This window comes from Cavia porcellus, unplaced genomic scaffold (assembly GCF_034190915.1).
Source record: "Cavia porcellus strain 051 isolate PalLab524CR breed Dunkin Hartley unplaced genomic scaffold, mCavPor4.1 scaffold_1, whole genome shotgun sequence".
Classification (NCBI taxonomy): Eukaryota; Metazoa; Chordata; class Mammalia; order Rodentia; family Caviidae; genus Cavia; species Cavia porcellus.
Window position 1 is genome coordinate 133011350 of NW_026947484.1, and position 23291 is coordinate 133034640.

General features: G+C 47.3%; 1 protein-coding gene across 2 annotated transcripts; it reads left to right on the forward strand.

Annotated features, from left to right (window-relative positions):
- Nucleotides 1-1353: 1353 nt before the first annotated feature.
- On the forward strand, nucleotides 1354-23247 carry Mov10 (Mov10 RNA helicase). Of its 2 annotated transcripts, XM_013142768.3 has the most exons (21): nucleotides 1357-1672; nucleotides 8757-8897; nucleotides 10612-10815; nucleotides 11071-11303; nucleotides 11465-11723; nucleotides 14237-14371; nucleotides 15150-15318; nucleotides 16282-16436; nucleotides 16727-16903; nucleotides 17013-17160; nucleotides 17520-17678; nucleotides 17915-18018; nucleotides 18390-18487; nucleotides 18583-18799; nucleotides 20466-20583; nucleotides 20811-21002; nucleotides 21229-21303; nucleotides 22194-22319; nucleotides 22399-22487; nucleotides 22739-22860; nucleotides 22942-23247. In XM_013142768.3, the coding sequence occupies exons 3-21, from the start codon at nucleotides 10643-10645 to the stop codon at nucleotides 23031-23033; spliced, it is 2841 nt and encodes a 946-aa protein (XP_012998222.1). In that variant the 5' UTR covers nucleotides 1357-1672; nucleotides 8757-8897; nucleotides 10612-10642; the 3' UTR covers nucleotides 23034-23247. The 2 variants fall into 2 exon arrangements, with proteins under 2 accessions (XP_003479054.2, XP_012998222.1); XM_003479006.5 differs by lacking the exon at nucleotides 8757-8897 and having other exon boundaries at nucleotides 1354-1672.
- Nucleotides 23248-23291: the final 44 nt, after the last annotated feature.

The window sequence follows — 23291 nt, forward strand, 5'->3', positions numbered from 1 at the left end:
TTTTCTCTTTTAGTGGTAACAGGGGCTTGAAAGCAGGACTTTTGCCCTGAGCTACATCGTAGACCTTTTTATTTTTTTAGACAGGGTCTCACTAAGTCACTAAACTGACCAGGCTGCACTCCAACTTAAAATCCTCCTGCCTCATCACCACCATGCCTGGCTTGGAGTTTGCCCTCTTGAGCTCCAGCAGCATCACTGGAGTAATTGGATGAGAGAAAGTAAAATTTGTGGCTACTTTCCTCACTTTTTCTATTAATATGCATAATTAATTTCTACCACAAACTAGTTCCCTGTGCTCTATTTTCCTCGTAGCTTTTTCACTGATGCAGCATTTCCTGTTGCTAATGTTTGTATTCTTGGCTTTTCTTCCCTTTTGGCCTTGGGAAAAGATACTGGGTTGGCCCAGCAGGAGATTGACCTGAGTCCTGGTCAGGTCACAGTAGGTTAAATTGAGTGTGTGGCCTCCTGTCGGGAACTTCTTTGGAGAACAACATTAGCTTTGATGTAGTTGCAACTCTAGTCTGATTTAATTCTTTATATAAGTTATTATCTTTATCCCATTCTAGTGTATGTTTGTTATTTTATTCTGGAGATTAAATGCTGAAGGCTTGTACATTTTTTGGTACTCTTACCCTTTTTAGATTGTCTAAACAGTCTCTTAAGCGCACGGATCTTTTCCTGGTACTGATGTTGGTGTTAACTGTTTATTGCCTAACCTTGCTCTCAGGACGCTAATTATATTTTAATGGTTAAGCAACACTTACTAACAAAGAACAATACAAGCTGGTGCAATTAAGTACCCAAGCATGTAGCTCAAGGGTAAGGATCACTAGCTTGCAATATAATGAAGTCTGTGCGTAGGGGGAAAGAAATGAATGTGGGGTTTTTTTTGGCAGAACCTTTTGTCCCTCTCTCCCACACATATACACCTTCACCTCAGAGACACTTTCCCCAAACTTGTTTGACTATTGTCCTCTTGGGTCTGAAAGCCCGAGCAGAGAAAATGGGGAAGGGGGCCTGCCGTCCATTTATGCAATGGTTTAGGTTCCTGGCTGTCTGGGGGAGGTGTTGGGTGAACCTCCCCAGTCCAGCTGCAGCCGCCCCACGTCTGTGACCCTGCCCTTTGCTCTTCCGTACCGCAGTAAGTCCAGAGGCTCTGGAGGGTGGGCGTGGGAGTACTCCTAGCTGAGGCTTGGCGGTCCTGGCCTGCAGTTTAGCGGACCTAGGCGATAGCCACGTTCATAGCCTGGCTAGCAGCCAAGGGAGGGAGCTTGGGGTGAGGGGAGGGACTTGAGGGAGGGGTCAGACTCTTTGGGAAAGAGTTAATACGAAGAGGGGGAGGGACAGAACTGAGGCCTGAGGCTAGGCTGGGGAGGAGAGCAGAGGAGAGGTGTAGAGAGCCTACTGGTTCAGGGGTCAGAAGGAGGGGGCTTCCCTCTTAAACTTTGTCCCTGGGCTGGCAACTTCCCGCCGCGGCAGCGACTTTCAGTTTCATTTCCACGGAATTTAGTCCCTGGGCCACAGCCGCTGCCGCGATGCCCAACAAGTTCAGCCGCCGGCAGCTCCGGGAAACGGGCCAGCACTTCCAGAGTTTCCTGCTCGCCCGGGGACTGGACACTGAGACAGATCGCGAGCGGCTGCGTACTATTTATAACCGGGACTTCAAGACCAGGTACAGACCGGCCCACCCGACCCCAAATCGCGGGGCCCAGCGGGCCACCGCGACCACGCGCCGGGATCGCCCTTCATGCCCTGGGTGCAGAGGGACGCAGCCCCCCACGGTTCGGGCCCGTCCTGGGGCGACACAGACCTCCTCCCGCATCCCACCCTTACCCCTGCCTGCTCTGCGCAGCCAGGCCTCTGCACTGGGTCCCTGCCGAGAGCCTACCACGGGCCTGGGAACCAAGTCCGCACCCCTGCCAGCTCGCGGGGTCTGAGGGACCGTGCTGGAGTGGGGGAAGAGGAGCTCCGGAGGGGCCCGGGCCTTGCGGGTGCGCGGGGAAGGAAAGCGCTGCCTACCAGCACGGGCTTCGCGGGGACCGCTCCCCCTCCTTGTTGAACGGCTGCCGCCTCCGAATCCAAGATATGCTAGAGCCCCAAAGGCCCACTGTGGGAGGGAGATCTCGGGAAACGCTGTAAAGAAAAAACGCACAAAGTACGTACTCACCAAACCTCCATTAAATTAGCACCTGTGGATTCTCCTTGGAGACCCAGGGCCAGCGACAGTCTCCAGGAGGCCTCCTTTCCTCCTGTAGCTGAAAGCAGGCTTCCTTTCCTATTACCACACAAATGAAAATCAAAGAGACTTCTGTCGCATCGTAGAACTGTGTTTTAAAAGCACCTCTAGCAACAGGCTGCTGCTTTGGGCAGAAAACCAAGAAATGACCTAACAGAGATGAGTATAAAGACTTGTGCATAAGCTGGAGAATGGAAAGTGGGTCTTAATAATAGCTAATGGCTCCTATGGTTTCGTGCAGATTTTAGCCTGAGTTAATACAAGTACAGGTTTGGAGGTAGGAGGAGGAGTTAGAGATTCTCCATATTGACCGGGCTGGGTCTGGATGTTGTTTTCAGTAATGGATGTCACATTTTGAGAGGAACACTAATAGGCACGAGCAACATCTAAAGAAGGGGCACAGATGATAAGGACCTGTTTTATGCCCTCACATCATTTTGGGGTCTACAAAGATGGGAACATACCAACCCCAGGAGACCAGTAAAGGCTATGATATGTATGTATTGTGTATACACACATTATTAGTCATCTTTTCCATCACTGGGACAAAATACTGATACCTGCACCTAAAAGGAAGAGTGTTTAATTTGGCATTTGTTTCAGAAGTATCATCCACTCACTGTAGCCTGGATCCAAGGCAGAAACATCAGGGCAGAAGAGGGTGGTGGAACAAAGCTGCTCACTGATTGCAGAAATCAGAGGTTAGAGGAAGAGTACCAGAGAGAGATGCACCCTCTAAATGGATTCTGGTGGGCCCAGCTCTAATCCTAGCTCTCAGGAGAAAAGGAGGCAAGATCAGGGTTTCAAGGACAGCCTGTCCGATGTAGCAAAACCTTGTCTCAGTATTCCCCCATCCCCTCATAAAAGAAGTGAAAGATTCCCTTAAAGGTACTCCTGTACTGAGTGACCTCCCACCAGCACATTTAGGTATGAACACCAGTGGATTAATCCACCTAATGAGTACATACCCCCATGATCCGCACACCTCTCTAGGAGTCTCCATCCAGTCAACTGGCAATTAAGATGAGCTGGTACATATATAATATGCTGTAATACACAATAAAAAGAGAATGGAGAATAAACAAAGCAATTACTACCAGTCCTGATGGCATGTGCCTGTTATCCCAGCACTTAGGAAGCTGAGGCAGGAGGATCACTGTGAGTTCGAGGCCAGCCTAGACTACATAGTGAGTTCAAGGCCAGCTTGAACTACATGGTGAGGCCCTGTCTCAAGGGAAAAAAAAATAATAATAATGATTACCGTTGGATCACATCACATCAGTATTCTATATACACGAATTCACCTGTGTCCACAAAGTACAAAGTGGCTCTGACTACAAGTCAACCACTTTGGCATTACTGGATAGAGAACATTGAACTCCAAATTCAGCAAAGACAGCTGGGGGTTTATGGCCAATGAACAGACAACAGGCAGTATATAGGAATTTAGTAATGAGACATCAAGAGCAGGGGAATTCTTGTTAAACAGACCTACAGGATTCTTGTGAAAGGCAGACCGAAGATTTATATTCTAAGGTTGGAAATGTGGAACTTGATGAGATATCGAGAGTGATGGTAAGTCAGGGAGAAGTTTCCACACTAAATTGATTCAGCAGGATTTTTACTAAAATTGAGCAAGGACTGGTCAAAAAATGGGTCAGAGGTGCCTGACTGTAGTTTGATGAAGGAATCTGTCCGTTTTAAACAAGTATGCTTCAGTAGTGGGAGAAACCAGCAATGTTGGGTTTTGCAGAAGACTATGTGTGCTGAATGTTATGGGCGAATCTGGAGATTTTCAAAAGCAATTTTTAGGCCCTACCCGCCTCCCATACAGATTGAATGGTTTTGAGCATGTGAAGCAAACACTGTATCACTGAACTACACCTCCCGCCCCTTTTCTTTCTCTAATTTTAATTTTTCATTTTTTTACTTTGAGAAGTAATTTTAATAGAACAAATGTAAACTGTATTAAAGGCCTGGCTGGTTTTAAAGTCCATCAGTTCCCAGCCCTTTTTTCTGAGATAGAGTCTCTTACTAAGTTATCAAGTCCCTTAACTGAGATCTTTTTTGCCTCAGCCTCCTGAGTAGCTAGTTGAAGGACTGTATGTATGCTTTGCTCTGTCTGGCCTTTCTTTTTCTTTTTTCTTTTTTTTTTTTTTTTTTTTTTTTTTTTTGGTGAAATAGGGTCTTGTCTCTCAAGTGGACCTCAGACTCTGGGCTCAAGTGTTCGTCTTGCCTCAGCCTGTCAAGTAGGCAACCTGGCTATTTATTTAGCCATGCTGATGAGGGAACCCAGGGCACATGCTAGGCAAGAATACCAGGCAAATAAGAAGCACTGCTTCAGTGAGTGACATCCTCCAGCCCTCCCAAATTTTAATTATATGCACTTAGGTTTTATGCAAAAAGAAATAACACTCTCTTATAATTACTAGAATATGTTATAGATGGTGGCATTGACCTTGGCCTTGAAGGACAGAAAGTATTTAAATACAAATAAGAGGAGGAAAGGCCTCTGGGTTCATACCTATTATGAGAAATGCTTGATGGAAGAGAAAAATCAAAGAGAACAAAGTGGTGGTTATCCATGACTGTCATGATGGATAGATAGTATTAAACTCCAGTGTCAGGGCTAGGGATAGCTCAGTGGCACAAGCACCTGTCTGGCAAGTGCAAGTGCTGAGTTCCACGCCTGGTACAAAACAAAACAAAACAAAAAAAAAATCCAGTGTCACTCACTTCAATGTTATTCCAAAAGACAGAAATAGATTTTGTTTACATGCTCCTCCCACAAAGGTTGGGGAGATTTCTGTTTGGATTAGAGAACTTTTGTGTCTGTATGTGATGTTGAAGATGGAACACAGAGCCTTCTCACTAAGCTACATCTTCAGCCCTTTTTATTTTTGAGACAGGGTCTCACTGAGTCATTAAGTTACTCAGACGACTTGAACTTGTAATGCTTCTGCCTCAGCCTCCTAGAATGTACCAACCACCCCAAATTTAACAAATGTGGCTCTACGTTTGTTCCTTGGTTACTGCCTCCAAAGAGTGTAGTCTAATAGGAAACAGCATATATGTAAACAAATTCAATTCAGCAGTACACACGCAAGTATTGTATCTAGGTAGCCAAGTTTAGATTCCAGCTTCACCACTTAGTGGTTGCATTCATTTTGTTCCATTTCCCCAAATGTAGTATATAAAATAATGCCATTCTTTCCGGGTTGCCTAAGGCAGAAACGAGGCTCTACCAGGCAGAATTTTCTCTGTATTACTAGCATGCTGCACAGGCAGTCTGCTTTAGGGAGGAGTAATGACAGGTGTCAGGAAAGATTTCTGAGATAAGATAATTCTTGCTTAGGGTCATTCTTTTGGTCAACAAATATTGGCTGGGTGCCTCCTATGAACAAAGCAATATTGCCAGGTGCTGTGGTTCCCAGAAAGAAAAAAAAAAAAAAAAAACACAAGGGAAGGGTGTGGCAATTAAACATGATTATTTAATTGTTGTCATGATGAGTGCTTGTTAGAAAATGTAGAGCCGGGTGTGGTGGCTTACGCCTGTAATCCTAGCACTCAGGAGGCTGAGGTGGGAGGATCTTTGCGAGTTCGAGACCAGCCTGGGCTACAAAGTGAGCTCAAGGCCAGCCTGAACTGCATAGCGAGACCCTGTCTCAAAAAAAAAAAAAAGACAAAAAAAAAAAAGAATTCTGGTGTTGACCCACCCACAGCTCAGAGTTTACAAAACATGGAATTGGTAGAGTAGGTAGTCTAATACATAAGAGCTGGGAGAACACCAGATGGCTAAAAGAAAAACTTTCAGCTGAGGCTGAACACACCTGTTCAGTAGGCTGAGGCAGAGTGGTTACAAATTTGAGGCCATATGGTTACAAATTTGAGCGATATGATGAGTTCAACGCCAGCTTGTACTACATAGTAAGACAATGCCCCACAAATAATGAATAAAAGTGAATACCTTAGACAAACACTGACCTACAGTTCCAGAGTTTGCAGTTTTATAATTTCTTGAGAAGAGTTCATCAGGCTACCTAAAGATACACCCCACATGAACAGTTACTTAAGTTTGAGATCAACCATGCCCACCTAGGGGACTTAAACTGAAAGGTAACCCAATTAGATCTTATTAACATATATATGCACTGTGGTTTTTGACCTTCCTGGGGGAGACACCAAGACAATATTAAATGAAAGAGTCCCCTTTTTATAGGTGGGTGGAGTTCTGCTGCCACTCAGAGAAAATCCCGGTTAGGGACAACCCTCCATCTCTCCCCAGAATTCCAAAAATTTACAAAGAAAGCCCATTCTAAACTCAGAGCCATTGCCACCTCTGGTTGTAGACACTCTGCCTTTTTAAAAATGTACTACCCTTAATAAATTACTTTGCTTATAAAGTACTATGCTTACCACCTAGTACAGCTACTTGCTAAACCTGCTGCTGCTGACTCTATTTCCTTGCTGTGAACCTCCTTGTAAATCTTAGGGGAGATTCAAGAACTGAGACACCAGACACAAGACAGATCATAGCCACCACAACCAAAATTCCAAGAACAGAAATGCATGTTAGAACTATTTTTATTTTTGTCTCTCCAATAGGAATGATACCTTTTTTTTTTTTTTTTTTTTTTTTGTCTTCTTGAGACGGGGTCTCACTATGCAGTTCAGGCTGGCCTTGAACTCACTTTGTAGCCCAGGCTGGTCTCAAACTTGCAATGATCCTCCTGCCTCAGCCTCCCAAGTGCTGGGATTACAGGCCTGAGCTACCACGCCCGGTTAGATACCTCATTTTTTAAGACTTACACTTCTTTACAGTTGGCAGTTTTTCACACTCTTTTGGTCATCTGGATTTGTTTTTCAGATTGAATGTTTGTTTTCCCTGTATAATTGTTTTGTCTTTCTTTCTTTCTTTCTTTCTTTCTTTCTTTCTTTCTTTCTCTCTTTCTCTCTCTCTCTCTCTCTCTCTCTCTCTCTCTTTCTTTCTTTCTTTCTGCTTTTCTAGGGTCTTGCTGGATAGTCCAGGTTGGTCTTGAATACATCATCCTCCTGCCTTAGCCTCTGGAGTATGGAGTTTATGGGCATGCACCACCACACCTGGCTATTATTTTTGTTTCAGGTTTTCAGTCTGGGTTAGGAAGTTTTCTCTAGAAGTCTAGGTAACTACAGGTATATAATATAAAGATTGAAACTTTATCAACAATAATGTATTATTAGTGATTTTTTAAAAAAGAATTTACTTCTTATGGCTATCACCTTAGACTAGAGATAGATGAATTTGCATAGGAATAACAGACAGAGAATCATTTGAGAAATATTTATAGAAAAGCTTCCATAGTAGAAGTTGTAACATGTGGAAAGATGAGTTGTATAGCCAGGGCTCATGCAGAGCCTCTTCCAAAAATAGAAGGTTTCATATTAAAAGTTTGCTTTCGTCTTCCCTTGAAAGCTGGGCCTACATTGTCTGCTGGCCACATTTGGTCAGAGAGCCATTTACCCCTACAGGCACACATAGGTTCCCCACTTTGATCAGTCACATGGAGCCCCCTTTTCTACCAGTGCTGTGTTGGGAACTCAGGCCTTTTCAAAATGCCTGCACTTCTGTTTTCTTTTTTTCTTTTGTCTTTTTGGGACAGGGTCTCCTATGCAGTTGAGGCTGGCCTTGGGCTCACTTTGTAGCCCAGGCTGGCCTCGAATTTGCAACAATCCTCCTACCTCAGCCTCCTAAGTGCTGGGATTACAGGAGTGTACCACCATGCCCAGCTTACTTCTGGTGGGTAGAGTAGGTAGAGTACAGTTTTGAGGGTTATATGGTTATTCTGACAAAAAGAAAATGGGACTGAGCAGATCTCTGAGACGGCAAAATAGCTGTGGGACCTGTCTTTTGTGGGTATGAGTTTGTACCCTAACCCATGGGACTTGGGGAATGAAAAACTAAGGAGCACTATTGAAAGTTACTGACCTCCTGATTTCAATCCGTTTATTGCTGAATCCTTCAGAAACATTTGATCCGGACACCTGATTCTGACACTTTTGTGGATTCTGTCGCTCTCTTGAAGGTTTCATCTGTGTTATCTCTCTCTCCTTCTCTCCTTCCCTGAATTCATTGTTCTCAATGGTTATAACTAACACCTGAGAACTCCTTAGTTTTAAGATCTATCTGGACTTTGACCTGAGTTCTCAACTTCTGACTCATGGAGCCAGAGCTGCCACTGAGCACAACACTCTCCAACCCAGCTTGTGCACATGTCATGGTTATCTCTACATGCATCTCCTCTTTACCTCCTATCTAAGGGATAGACCCTTGAGCCAGCCCATTGATTTGGGTGTGCTAGACTCACCCCTCTTCCCAGCTTCATTTCCTTTCCTGCGAGTCACCACATTCTGTTAATTGGCATTCTGACTGTGATCAAATCTGGCCCCTCTTCTTTCTCTACCACTGCCTTGTTCAGGCCTTTGTTATCTTTTAACCAGTATTTTGCAATGTCCTTCTTCTAACTGATCTCCCTGCCTACAGTCTTGCCTCCAGCCAATCCATCCTCCAATCCTGAAGCCAGAGTGATCTGAAATGCAAATATGATCTTGCTACTCCCCTGCTTAAAACCCACCACCTGCAGTGGTTCTGTAACCACAGGGTAGCCTCTGATGTGGGTTGAAAGTAAGTTGTCACTATTCTTACAACTGCCACTGTTAGTACTACTATTGCTACTAACACAAATACTAACAATAGTAGCTTTTATTGAGCTTTCTCCATTATATTTTCAATTGATTTATTATCTCTTTAAAACAAATCATAGATAACTCAAAATTTTCTGAATGGTACTGTTCTCATATGCCTGGGGTGAAGGAGAGGGGCAGAGTTCCAGGCAGGAGACACCAGAGAGATACCCCTAACATAGCATATGCCTTGGTGAGTGATCATGCTGATTTAGCCTTAAGAGTTCTTAGGAACACAAATTTGCTTTCATTCCTTAGAAGACATTGAGAGAGGGTGTTGGTTGTCTAGATCTTGAACATGCCTGTCAAGTGTGAATATGCCTGTCAGGTGTGAAAGTGCCCTTGGGTTCCTGGATACCAGGAAAGGGAAAGAACTGCTGACATTTGGGGTCTTAGGTCTAGGTTTTTAGGACTTTTGAGCAAAAACACATGGTCTGGCCCCTGCCCATCTCTGCTGCCTCCTGCCACTCCTCCCCTTCCACTTTTTACTCTACTAGTGTCAAACTATATGTGATACTAAATCATCACTCACCTTTACTGAGGTCTCCTGTGTGCCAAGCACTGGGCTAATTGGTTCACCACACTATCAACAAACTACTCACGGAAGACAAGTTGTGTTGTCTGTTTTATTTTTTTTATTTACTTATTTATTGTGATGCTGGGGATGGAGCCCAGAGCTTTGCAAATGCTAGGTAAGTACAAGTGAACTGCATCCCCAGCCTTTTCTGTCCCCATTCCCTCAAGACAGACACAGTGAGGCTCTGAGTAGTGCTAATGCAGATAGATTGGTGGAGCATGGTTCTTACACATCCCTCACCTTTGCTCACTTACAAGGCACCCCTTGTGACTGAAACCCACCCCGCCCCCAAGCTGGGGTCAGTGTCCTCGGGAGCCCCAGCAGTGGCTGTGCTCTTTCTCCCAGCATCACCCTAAATTTGTGGTGTTGGTCTGAGTGCTCCTTGAGGTGGATCTGGGTCTCTTGGATCTTGGGATCTCCCCAGCGTGTAATACAGTGTCTGGCATCTAACAAGCCTCTGTGTTTGTTGAGTTGACTAAACTGAATCCCACATACTGAATCTTGAGGTTACTTTCCTGCTGACCAGTTTTCCCTGTCTTCACTCTCTAGGCACAAAGCCAGGCTACTTGATCTCTGGAGAAGGATTCTTTGCCTTCCTGCTTGGGTTCCATCTGCATCCTTTGACTTTGGGTGGAAACTGCTATCTTATTAGCCACCTTGTGCATGCTCTGGACACCTCTGTTGTCTCTAACCCCCTCTCTCTCACCTGTCATCCACTGGGTCCCTTATCCACTCCTCTGCATCAGCTTACTCAGCTGAGTTGTTTATACATATATTTTCTGTGTTCCAAAGTTCCCCACTACCATCACTAATAAAAACATTTTCTCTCTCCTTCTTCACCAAGTCCTTCTAATCTGGCCTTTTCTCCTTAGAAGTGTACAATCCACAGCCTGTTGCTACATTTTGCCTTGGAAAGTCCCATGCTCTTTGCCTTAAGACATGAAACATTCCTCCCGTCCCTAGCTTGAGTGTCTCTGCTGTGTTAAGCATAGAGTGACCCTCAGAGGCTGACCCCCAGCTACCCTGCATCCCACTGGTGCCGCCTTCCTCACTTCCCAGTCTCCTCTGCTTCCGGCAGCTCTGGGACACCCACCCCTGGTTTCTCCTCCATGCTGTATGGAATGAAGATTGCAAATCTGGCCTATGTCAGCAAGACTCAGGTCAGGTTCTTCAGCCTTGATCGCTGGGCCGACGTGCAGTTGCCAGAAAAGAGGAAAATGAAGCTGGGGTCAGATATCAGCAAGCACCACAAGTCACTGCTAGCCACAATCTTTTACGACAGGTGTGTGTGTGTGTGTGTGTGTGTGTGTGTGTGTGTGTGTTTGCACGTACGTGAGGGTGTGGGGGAAGTGGACTGAGGAATGGGGAGGCTATGGTAAGTGCCCCCCCCCAAGACTGAGGGAAGGGCAGGGAATTGAGCTGGGTGGGGTGGGCTTCCTGAGCACAGCTGGTACCTTGCCAACATCCCAACCTTGAAACTTTCCAAGGGCAACCCGCAGTCCAGGCCCTGCCACCCCCTGACTCCTGCTCTCTTCAGGGCTCAGTATCTGCACGGGAAGCATGGGGTGGATGTGGAAGTTCAGGGGCCCCATGAAACCCAAGATGGGCAGCTCCTTATCCACCTGGATTTGAACCACAAGGAGGTGCTGACCTTGAGGCTTCGGAATGGAGGAACCAAGCCTGTTACTCTCACTCATCTTTTCCCACTGTGCTGGACACCCCAGTTTACCTTCTACAATGACCAGGAATTACCTTGCCCACTGGACCCTGGTGAGTGGCTTCTAAAGGAAAGACCTTTTAGTGTATGGGAAACTGGCCCGGGGCAGGGCTGGGGCTTGGGAAAGTATATTGTTGCTCTCCAGTGGGCTCTGCCTTGGCATGGAAAGTGGGGTTCCCACCCCACCTCCATTCATGCAGCTGTCTTCCTCCAGGTGAATGCTATGAGCTCCAAGTCCACTGTAAGACCAATCTTGTGGGCTACTTCCCAGCCACAGTGCTCTGGGAGCTGCTGGGCCCTGCAGAGTCGGATTCAGAAGGAGCTGGCACTTTCTACATTGCCCGCTTCCTGGCCGCTGTAGCTCACAGCCCCCTGGCTACACAACTGAAGCCTACAACTCCCTTCAAGCGCAGCCAGATCACTAGAAACTCTGTGGCGACCAACCAGATAGAGGAAGGGGAGAGACCTGACGGGTAATCCTTCCAACCCCCTCCAGGCTGAGTATCTCCTACCCAAGACCTCAGAGCTGCAAGCCAGAGCTCCTCTCCTACCTGAGAGTTCTCCTCTCCTGTGGGCCTCAGAGACCTTTTCTGTGTAGGAAGTAAATTGTAAGAGAGTGGCAGATCTGAGAAGCATATAAAAGATTTTTAAATTTTTTTTTTTAGTCTTTTTACTATGTAATGAATGATCAGGCAGCTCATTACAAACATCTCTACCTTGATTGATTGATTGATGGATTGATTGTGCTTCTGGGTTTGGAACCCAAGGCCTCATTCACTGGGCAAGTGTTCCACCACTGAACTAAATCCCCAACTCATGTATTTATTTATTTATGGTTCTGGGAATCATACTCATGACCTTGGTAGGCACTGTGCCACTAAGCCGTATCCCCACCCCCTATTTATTTTTTTTATCGGTACCAGGGATCGAACTCACAACTGCCTGCTTGCAAGGCAGGCACTTATGCCGCTGAACTAAATCTCCAGCCCCCCTGCCCCCCGCCCCCCACTCTATTTATTTTTGAGACAGGGTTTCGTTATATAGGTCAAGCTGCCCATGAACTCACTATGTAGTCAGGCTGGCCTTGAACTTGTGGGACTCCTTCTGCCTTAGCCTTCCAAGTTCTGGGATTACAGGAGTGCCCCACCATGCCTGGCTCCCAGTCCTTTTTAAATTTCATTTTGTGACAGGGACTCACTAAATTGTCCAGGCTGGCCTTGAATTTGGGATCTTTATGCCTCAGCCTCCCATGTAGTTGCCAAATATAGACTTGTGCCATTGTGTCTAGATTCTTTTTCAATTACAATTTTTTAGCATTGCTAAGAATAGAACCTAGGGCTTCATGAGTACTAAGTATATACTTTACCACTGAATTATAGTGCTGCCTATTCTCTTTTTTTTAAAAACAGCATTATTGAGATAATTCACCATACAATTAACCCATTTTACAAATACAGTTCAGTGGTTTTTAATATAATCACAGATATGTATAACCATCAACACAATCAGCTTCAGAACATTTCATTATCCCCAAAAAAGAGACCCTTTTATATACTACCATCAACCTCCATCCCTAAGCAACCATTCATCAGCTTTCCATCTTTCTAGATTTCCCTGTTCTGGGCATTCTATGTGAATATACTCTTAAGTACATAATATATACACATTGACATCTTTTTTGGCATAACTACATGTTCACATTATAATGAATTTCAAAAAAAAAAAATGCAGACCATGGCCCAGAGTAGTGGTACATGCCTATAATCTCAGCATTCAAGAGGCTGAGGCAGAAGAATTGCTGCAAGTTCAAGGCCAGCCTAGGCTACAAAAATGAGACGCTGTCTCAAAAATAAAAACCCACAAAACCAAAAAAGGCAAATCATATGTCTTAGTTATTTTCTCATTGCTGAGCCAATATATCCAACATGTAAAGTTAAAACAGGAAAGGTTCATTTAGTTTCCTTAGTAGGAAAGGTTCATATAGTTTGCAGAGGTTTCAGTTCATAAAGAGCTGGGTCTTTGGTAGGATGGCCTGGTAGAGCGGCATCACAGAGGAAAGATAGTTCATGGTGTGGCAAATAGAAGGCAGCGAGCAGCAAGCCTGTGTTCCTTCTTTCCCTCCTCTATCCAAACTATAAATCTATTGATTTATAGATTACCACATCAAGGGTGAGGTTTCCGTTATCCACACCCAGATCCATGCTAAACCCATTTAGTTACCTTGAATCCCTGGATCATGCACCCATGATCCAGCCATCTCTCAAGAGCTTACCTATGAGTGCATGAGGCTTTGAGGGGACATCTAGATATCAGCCATAACAGCATGTAATCATCAGACCTTCATAGTGAGACCATCATGCTCTTTTTTCGTTAACAATACATATGTACAGAAAATACAAATTTATAGTTGAGGATGGCAGCACATACCTGTAATCCCAGACTGAGGCAGGAGGATCTCTGAGAGTTTGTAGCCAGCCTGGGCTACAGAGCAAGTTCAAGGGTAGCCTAAGATCCTGCCTCAAAAAAAAAAAAAAAAAAAAAAATCTGGAAGGCTGTATATCAAAAAGTTAACACTGGTTGTCTCTGATGATAAGAATGTGATATATTATCTGATTTTTCCTTCTAGTGAACGTGTTTCCTATGCATTATTTTAAAATATATATATATATTTTTTTTAATCGGTACCAGGGATCGAACTCACAACCGCCTGCTTGCAAGGCAGGTGCTTATGCCGCTGAGCTAAATCCCCAGCCCCATTTTAAAATATTTTCAAGTATAAGGCTTTCCACAGATGAGAATGGTCCAACCTTGGATACATAAGCTACATGAGCTAATGAGCTCCCTTCGACAGAGGCTGCCTGCAGCCTTTCAGCAGTTGTCAGCAGTTATATTATAGAAGACCCTGTGTATCCTGCACTGAGGGTCATTCCCAGAGTCTGAAGTGACAGGTTTCTGTGTTCGTGATTGCTTTTCCTCTCCTACCCAGGGCTAAGGACTATGACCTGGAGCTAACTATGCCACTGGAAACCTACCACCCACCTCACCGCCTCAGGCAGCTGCTCCCTGTCCTTCTTCAGAGATCAAATACCTTTGCTGCCCCAAAGGAGATTGCTGAGATCAAGTAGGTGCCAACCCTCTGTCCCCCTCACTCTTCCCTGTCCTCTCTCTGTTCCCTTTGCCTGTACTGGTCTCCTTAGCCTCCCTGGCTCTGTTCCTTCATCCCCTGAGCATGCTCTGTGCTAGGCACCATGCAAGGTGGACCAGTACAAAGGCCTTGCTCATTTTAGGGAAGGACGCTGATTCACATATTTAAAATCTGTCTCTTCCTCTCTGTGTCTCCCTTCCTCCCCACCTTTTCTCCCTCCCCCTTTCTGCACTGCTAAGTATTGAACCCAGGATCTTGCGCATTCTAGGCAAGTGCTATACCCTATAATTTCCTAAAAACTTTGTTATAATTTCACATAATAGCAAGTGCTATGAAGAACCAAACAAATGCTAAATAAACTAAAACTAAAGCAGAGTATGGGACTGAGTTTACTCCTTTGCAGAAGGCAGTTAATTCTAAGCTGTCTAAGGAGGGACATCTGAACAGAGAAAGATTGGAGTGAGATGAGGCTGTGGGTCATGGGAAGGTCAAAGGGAGAAGGTTCTGGCTGTTAGGATCCACAGAGCAAATGTCAAGTTGTGTCTCAGGTAGGGGCAGGGATATTCAAGGAAGCAAGAGCCAGAGCTCCCTCCAACCCTTCATCTACTGCTTTACTCTCCTGTCTTCCCTGCTTTCTTGGGCCCTCACAGTTCAGGGATTCAGAGGGGAGTGAGGGGATGCTCCCAGGCATAGGGATTGCCTGAACCAACTTCTTCCTGCCCTGCCCACCCCACTCCGTGACCATCACTGCCAGGGCCAAGCTGGATACCAGCCTGAAGTGGAAGAACTATGAACTGAAGTTCCGGCTGTTGCTTCACCTGGAGGAGCTGCAGATGGAGCATGATATCCGGCACTATGACCTGGAGTCCGTGCCTATGATCTGGGACCCCTCTGCCTGGAACCCTAGGCTGCTCACACTGCAGGTCAGGACTTCAGTCAGGTGTGGGATGACGCTCAAATCAGTCAGCCTAGTAGAGTGGCAAGATACTTGCTGCCTGGAGGGCAAACTTAGAAAAAGATGAAGTGGTTCCTGTCTCAGAGGGCTCAGCAAGGAATGTGCATCTTGCCCAGAGGCTGTAGGATGGGGAATGAGGTGTAATACAGGCCTCTTACTGCCTCCAGTTATGTGGCCCTGCATAAGAAAGTTGCCCGTGCTGTCCCACCCCTACCCCCAGGCTGTTGATTGAATCCAAGGCCTTCACGCTGAGCTACTGTTTTTATTTTGAGACTAGGTCTCACTAAGTTGCTAAGTTTCCCAGGCTGGGCTCAAACCTGCCATCTTTCTGCCTCAGCCTCTCAGAGTGCCCATATTACAGGCATATGTTACCACACCCAGGGAAACACTCTTTCAGTCCAAAGTCCCTTATCTGCAAAGCACAGAGATAAAAAGATAATTTTTAAGAGTGCTTTTGCTTTTTAGCTCTCAGATTTTGAATGTGTACGCATAAGTCCAAAATTACTCACAAGAATATACTTCTGTACACAAGTTCAGGTAAGAAGGGAGAAAGCAAGGGCATTCAGGAAAGAGGCCACAGGAAGTGAAGTGTTTTTTTTGTTTTTTGTTTTTAGGAAGTGAGTTTTGAACAACATTTTAAAGTCAGAGTAGGGACCGAAGTGGCCAAGAGGGTAGCTGGATGGACTGGGAAGCTACCTTCCAGGTCCCAAAATACTGTCTTGCGTGTTTTGGATTCCTGGGCTCAGCACATCTGAGCAGTTTGGGGAGAGTTACCTCTTTCCTCTTTGTTGACTGTGGCCCTGTTTGGGGGAGAGAAAAGAGGAATGCAGAGAGGCCTAACTCCCTGCATCTTGAGTTGGAGGGCTAGAACCTGAGGCCTGATGGGTCCAGAGAGCCTGGGGTAAGAGCCTGCATATGTTCATATCTACAGGTTCCCGGTGTGGCTGAGAGCCGCCCCTCAGTGCTCCGGGGTGACCACCTGTTTGCCCTTTTGTCCTCTGAGGCACACCAGGAGAACCCCATCACTTACAAGGGCTTTGTGCACAAGGTGGAATTGGACTGTGTGAAATTGAGCTTCCCCACAAGGTAGGTGTTGGGGGAACCTTGAGCTACTAGAATGACCTCAGCTGTCTCTGAGGCCAGAGGAGTGGAGGCATTTCTTCTTGAGACAAGAGATACCCAGGCACAGAGCAGGAAGCTTTTTTTCAGTGGCCCTGGGCTGTAGGAGGAGCTTTCCTCTCTTGGAGAGCTTTGGGCAGAGGTATTGGAAAGAGGGACTGGACCAGAGAGGGAGAGGGTCCTGGCTTGTCATTGCCCCCACACACCTAACTGAACAGAGAAAGATTGGAGTGTTTTTCACTTCTCCCCGTCCAAAGCCTCCTGAACCGCTTTGTGGATGGACTGACCTTCAAGGTGAACTTTACCTTTAACCGCCAGCCTCTGCGGGTCCAGCACCGAGCCCTGGAATTGACCAGGCGCTGGCCACTGGGGCCTCTGCTCTTTCCCGTGGCCTCTCGTGGTATCCCTCTGCTGCCTTCAGATGTGAAGCTCAAGTGAGACTGGGCAGGGGGCTCTAGGGCTTCTGGGTGTGGGTGTAGGGGATGGAGTCCCCCAAACTTTTGGGATGCTAGGTGAAGTTTGGATTCCTGGTCCCTCTGCCAGGCTGTTTGACCGGAGTCTGGAGTCGAACCCAGAGCAGATGCAGGCCATGAAGCACATTGTTAGAGGTACCACCCGTCCAGCCCCCTACATCATCTTTGGGCCTCCGGGCACTGGCAAGACTGTCACTTTAGTGGAGGCCATTAAGCAGGTGAGGCCTAAGTGTAAATCTGGCCCTTGTGCTCTGACTCCCCAGCACTGAGCTCCTGTCCCCACATTCTGATGCCCTCCAAGACCCTGAACGTTCCTACTTCTGAACAGCCATTAAAAAGAGGAAGTAGCAAGTTAGGGTCAGTGTGGCTTTTGAGTGTATGTTGGACATTGCATGACTCTTGGAGTCACCATTTACATTTCAGTCATCATAGACTTGTGTATTTACTGCAACATTATTCAGCAGTGGGAACCAGAACTGCCTCAGTCAGCTGTGGGCAGCAAATGCTGTACTGACCCAGCCCGAGTCCCCCAGCAGCCAAGAAGCTGCCTCCCTCACTGTATTTCTCTGCACGTCAGGTGGTAAAGCACTTGCCCAAAGCCCACATCCTGGCTTGTGCTCCTTCCAACTCGGGTGCTGACCTCCTCTGCCAGCGGCTTCGTGTCCACCTGCCCAGCTCCATCTACCGCCTCTTGGCCCCCAGCAGGGACATCCGCATGGTGCCTGAGGACATTAAGGTACCTAGGGAAGTGCAGAAGGGATGGTGGAGGTGTGGGGAGCTTTTGGGGTAGACATGGGCTAGGAAACTAGGAGACCTGGTCCCTTGTTTTGTGACCTCAGATGGATCAGGGCCCTTCTCCCGGTCTCAGTCTCCTTGTCTGTAAAGTGAGAGAAGTGGCTAAAGTATTTTTGGTGGCCCAGAGCCAGAGCCATTGCATGGGTACAGCCAAGCTTGTGCCTTCACAATCTACAGCCTTGCTGTAATTGGGATGCCAACAAGGGGGAGTATGTATTTCCTGCCAAGAAGCAGCTGCAGGAATATCGTGTCTTAATTACCACCCTCATCACCGCCAGCAGGTAAGAAGCATGTGCGTGTTTCTGGATGGTTAGTGTAGGTATGGGGTGGAGGGTGGTACAAGGTGGAAGATGGGAAAGAAGGGCTCCTAGCAGGTGAGCTCAAGGGCCAGCTTGGTATGTATTCAAGTTTGGTAGGTGGGCCGGGCATGGTGGCTCACGCCTGTAATCCCAGCACTTGGGAGGCTGAGGCAGGAGGATGTTGCGAGTTCGAGACCAGCCTAGGCTACAAAGTGAGCTCAAGGCCAGCCTGAACTGCATAGAGAGACCCCGTCTCAAAAAAGACAAAAAAAAAAAAAAAAAAAAAAAAAAAAAAACCAAGTTTGGTAGGTGGGAGTCTGAGTGTAACTCTTGCCTGGCCTGACACCTCCCAGATTGGTATCGGCTGAGTTTCCCGTCGATCACTTCACACACATCTTCATTGATGAGGCTGGCCACTGCATGGAGCCTGAGAGCCTGGTGGCCATAGCAGGTGAGGGGATCAGATGGGTTGAGGCGCACCACCCTCCTGAGGGTGTAGGAGGCTCCACCACCCACCTTTTTCTCCACATCACCCCTGCCTCACAGGACTGATAGAAGTTAAGGGGACAGGCGATCCAGGAGGGCAGCTGGTGCTGGCAGGAGATCCTCGGCAGCTGGGCCCTGTGCTACGTTCTCCACTGACACAGAAACATGGGCTGGGGTACTCGCTGCTGGAACGCCTGCTCACCTTCAACACGCTATACAAGAAGGGCCCCACTGGCTATAACCCCCAGTTCATAACCAAGTTGCTGCGCAACTACAGGTATTTCTGTACCCTCACTTCTGCTGCTACACAACCTTCACAGTCTCTGTAGCCCTGGCTGCGGGTTCTGCTCTGCACGCCTGTTGCTCAGAGGCTATGATGAGAAAGACTATAAAGTGGAAGGTCAGAGGTCTTTCTAGCCCATCTCTGCTACCTGTCTGTGTGATTTAGCAAGTGCTTTTATCGTTGGACTACTTTATTTGGCTTTCTGTGCATTGGGGGTGGTTGGATACTAGGATGTGTCTGATGTAGACCTCAGATAAAGTTTCCAGGCAATCCAAGGAGAAATGAGAAAAGGGAGACTAGTTTTTGTTTTTAGACAGGTTCTTTTTATGTAACCCAGACTGGCCTTAGACTCCCGGGCTCCAGTGATCTTCCTGTCTCAGCCACCCAAGTAACAGACTACAAGGTGTGTCCTGGCTTATGTACTTTTCTGTAAATGACTTCAGACATCAGGAATTCTTAAATGAATATCAGGCTGTCACTAAGAGTTCAGTATGTATCAGTTATGTCATTGCTTCTCACCTTTTTAGGATGTGTGTGTGTGTGTGTGTGTCTTTTTAAGATAAGGTTTCATTATAGAGTTCAGGAAGGCCTTGAACTCACTCTGTAGCCCAGTCTGGTGTCAAACTCACAATGACTCTCCTGTCTCAGCCTCCTGAATGCTGGGATTACAGATGTGCGTCATCACACTGGCAACGTCTTTTCTGGATGTAACATATCAAGTAATGGCAATAGATGATAATTTTTTGTACTGTCCTAAGAAGGGGTTCCTAATTTCTTAGTTTTTAAAAGTAATTTGGAGCCAGATCTGGTGGCTCAAACATAATACCAGCACTTGAGAAGCTAAGGCAAGAGGATGTGGAGTTTGAGGGCAGCCTGGACTACAGGGAAAATTCAAGACCGAGTCTGGATCACGTGGCAAAACATTGTCTCAAAAATAAAATAATCCAGGCATAGTGGTACATACCTGTTGTCCCAGCACTCAGAAGGCTGAGACAAAAGGATCACCCTTGAGTTCCAGGCCAATTGGAATACATAGTGAGATCAAGGCCAGCCTAAACTATATTAGACTATGTCTCAAACAATTAAAAAAAAGAGAGAGAGAAAGAGATAAGAAAAGCACAAATTCAAGTCCAGCCTGAGCAATTTAGTGATACCCTGTCTCAAAAAATTTTTATGAAAGGCAAGAGAGGCCTGGTGTGGTACACATTCCTGTAATCCCAGCCCACAGGAGGCTGAGGCAAGTGGCTTACTGCAAGTTCGAGGCCAGCCTAGGCTACAAAGCAAGTTCAAACCCAGCCTGAACTGCAGAGCAGAACCCTGTCTCAAAAAGACTCTATATACATATATAAAGTAGTGGGGGATGGCACTCTGTCAGGGCTTAGAGTTCAGTTCCCAGTACCACAAACACAAGTTCGTAAAAAGAATTTGGTCAATGCAATCCAGCTTTGTGAAACCACATTTTATTCTTCTTTCTGTGGTTGCAGAGCCTGGCAGCAGAGATAGGGTAGCTGAGTACTCCTGTTATGCAGGGAGCCGAAGTGCAGGAGGACAATGTGTATGGCTCCAGGGGACAGCAGAGCAGGGCAGAAGCTGCTCCCCACCCTCCCCAAAGCAAAACAGAAGTAACTCAGTACTTGTTCTTACTCTTCCTGCCTCCTAGGTCTCATCCCACCATCCTGGACATTCCTAACCGACTCTATTATGATGGCGAGCTGCAGGCCTGTGCAGACGTGGTGGACCGAGAACGATTCTGCCACTGGGAAGGGCTGCCTAGAAAGGTGAGGCTGTGCCTTGACAGGCAAGGCTGAGCCCTCAGGGCTAGGCTCAGGCCTCACCCCTGAGGCCCAGCTTCCCTCCTCCCTGAAGGTGCGGGGCAGGAGGAGGCTGAGTGGATGCTGTGGGTCCCTCCCTTTATCCTGGTCTAAGCGTTATGTCCTGGAAGGGTTTGGAGGTGGGGGGCAAGTAGGAGGTTCTGGCTAAGGGTTTCCTCTGACCCTGTGTCCAGGGCTTTCCTATCATCTTTCACGGCGTAATGGGCAAAGATGAGCGTGAGGGCAATAGCCCATCTTTCTTCAACCCTGAAGAGGCCGCCACAGTGACTTCCTACCTGAAGCTGCTCCTAGCCCCTTCCTCCAAGAAGGGCAAAGCCCGCGTGAGCCCCCGAAGTGTGGGTGTCATCTCCCCATACCGGAAGCAGGTCAGGCCATCAGTTCCCAGCTGCTAGTGTGGGACTTCTCCCCAGGTGGTGCCTCCCTAATAATCAGACCAGCAGGCAGAGCCTCCAGGGCCCTCAGCTTGTGCTGACCGAAAGATCTCAAGAGATAAAGCTGTCCCTTCCCTTTGTCCCCAGTTCCCTTATCACTGCCTTGTTCCCTCTTGCCTTGGGGTGATGGCTTGAGAAAGGAGTCTTTCCCTCCCTCCAGGTGGAAAAAATCCGGTATTGCATCACTAAACTTGACAAGGAGCTTCGGGGACTAGATGACATCAAGGACTTGAAGGTGACAGTCTGTTCCACATTTCCTCGCTTCCTTATGTGTACCCCTCTCTTCCTCACTTCCAGGGACCTCAGCTTCTGTGTTTGTGCTCCAGTCCAACCCATGTCCCGGTCTCATCCCTACTCCTTCAGGACAGAACTGGGGCTCTCCCCAAGCCTCTCACTCCTAGATAGGGAATCTTGTAGGTCTGGGATGGAATTGGAAGCCAGTGTGTTTTAACAAGCACCCATGACATGTCATCCTTGTGAGCAGGCCGGTTTGAGGCCTCTGCCGTGAGGGTGAAGTCCAGATTCCATGGCCTGTCTCCACCTGACCTATGATATTGTCCCCCCACCCTGTAGTAGCTGGCTGCTTTCTCTCCCTCAGGTGGTGGTTTGTAACACTGGGAATAGCTAAAAACCACCAGAATTGTTTTTAACACTGCCAGGGCCAGGGCCCCACCCAGCCAATTAACACAGCTATGGGGCAGAGCCAGGGCCCTAGTACTTTTTACAGCTCCTCTAGTGATTCTGATTTGCAGCCAGTGTTGAAAACTCCTGTACAGTCTAGAGGCCCCTGCCTTGGAAATTCTGATCAGGGCGTCTGAATTCGGGCTTAGGGTTCTACAGTCTTAACATATTTCAGAAGCACTGTTTTGAGTTACCATGTTCTCTGCAATGCTATCTGCTTTGCTTTGAAACTTTCCAGGCCCCACACTCATAAGCAGCTTCATCCTTAAGCTTTCTACTTCCACTGCAGCCTCTCATCCTCTTTCGGCACCCACCTGCTGATCTCCAACTGCCAAGTAACTGTGCTGTACCCACCTCATCGCTCACGTTCCCCAGGGTAGCGCTTGTCCCTGTGGTTCCCTCCCTTGTGCCCATCTGCTCTCAGCTCTTGCCTGTCTGCTCTAGGTGGGCTCCGTGGAAGAATTCCAAGGCCAAGAACGCAGCATCATCCTCATCTCTACCGTGCGAAGCAGCCAGAGCTTTGTGCAGCTGGACCTGGACTTTAACCTGGGTTTCCTTAAGAACCCCAAGGTTTGAGGGCTTGTGGTTGGCAGGAAGTCTTCCTTCTTCAGGCCTTTCCCTTCTGTGACTCTACCCTTCTTTCTTCCAGAGGTTCAACGTGGCTGTGACCCGGGCCAAAGCTTTGCTTATCGTAGTGGGCAACCCCCTTCTCCTGGGCCATGACCCTGACTGGAAAGCGTGAGCATTCCCACCCCAAAACCCCTTAGTGGCCACAGGCCCCAACCTAGCACAGGTATAGCTTTATTAAGCAGCTGCTTATGGCTCAGTCAATCCTTACGTGGGTTAATCTTCACCACAACCCCATATCTGTGAGTGACTGACATCCTGAGGTTGAACAGCCCCTGGCTCAGATGTGGCAGGACCAGCACTGAGCCTTCACACTCTACTGGTAACTGCTCCATGTGTCCCAATGCCCTTGTACCCCACAGATTCATAGAGTTCTGTAAGGAAAACGGGGGGTACACTGGGTGCCCTTTTCCTGCCAAACTGGACCTGCAGCAGGGATACAATTTACTCCAAAATCTGAGCAAACTCAGCTCTTCTACCTCAGGTAGGGCGGGGCAAGGGTGGGCCAGGTTGGGGACAGTGTTGGAAGACATAAAGAAAACAAAGCACACTGCTGACCTTCCAGGGGCCTGCGGTCAAGACTGCCTCCCTCAGGAGCAGGACAGTGAAGGGTGCCTGTCACTGCAAGTGGAGCCAGAGTGGAGGAATGAGCTCTGAAGACACAGCTGCCCACCCTCTCATGCCGTTGGAGCCTTAACCCACTGCTACCTGACCCTGAACTAGAACCCAGCTAAACTGTCCCGAGGGACAGGAAGGCTGGGAGAGTTTACAACCAAGCCATTCCACCCTTTCTCCTGCTGTGGAGAATCAAGCTGCTAATGATTGGGGGAGGGGAGGAAGAAAAACTGAAAAAATCTTGTTCTATACAAAAGCCTCTTGCTCATCTCTTCAGCTGGGCCCCAGCTTCCTGCACAC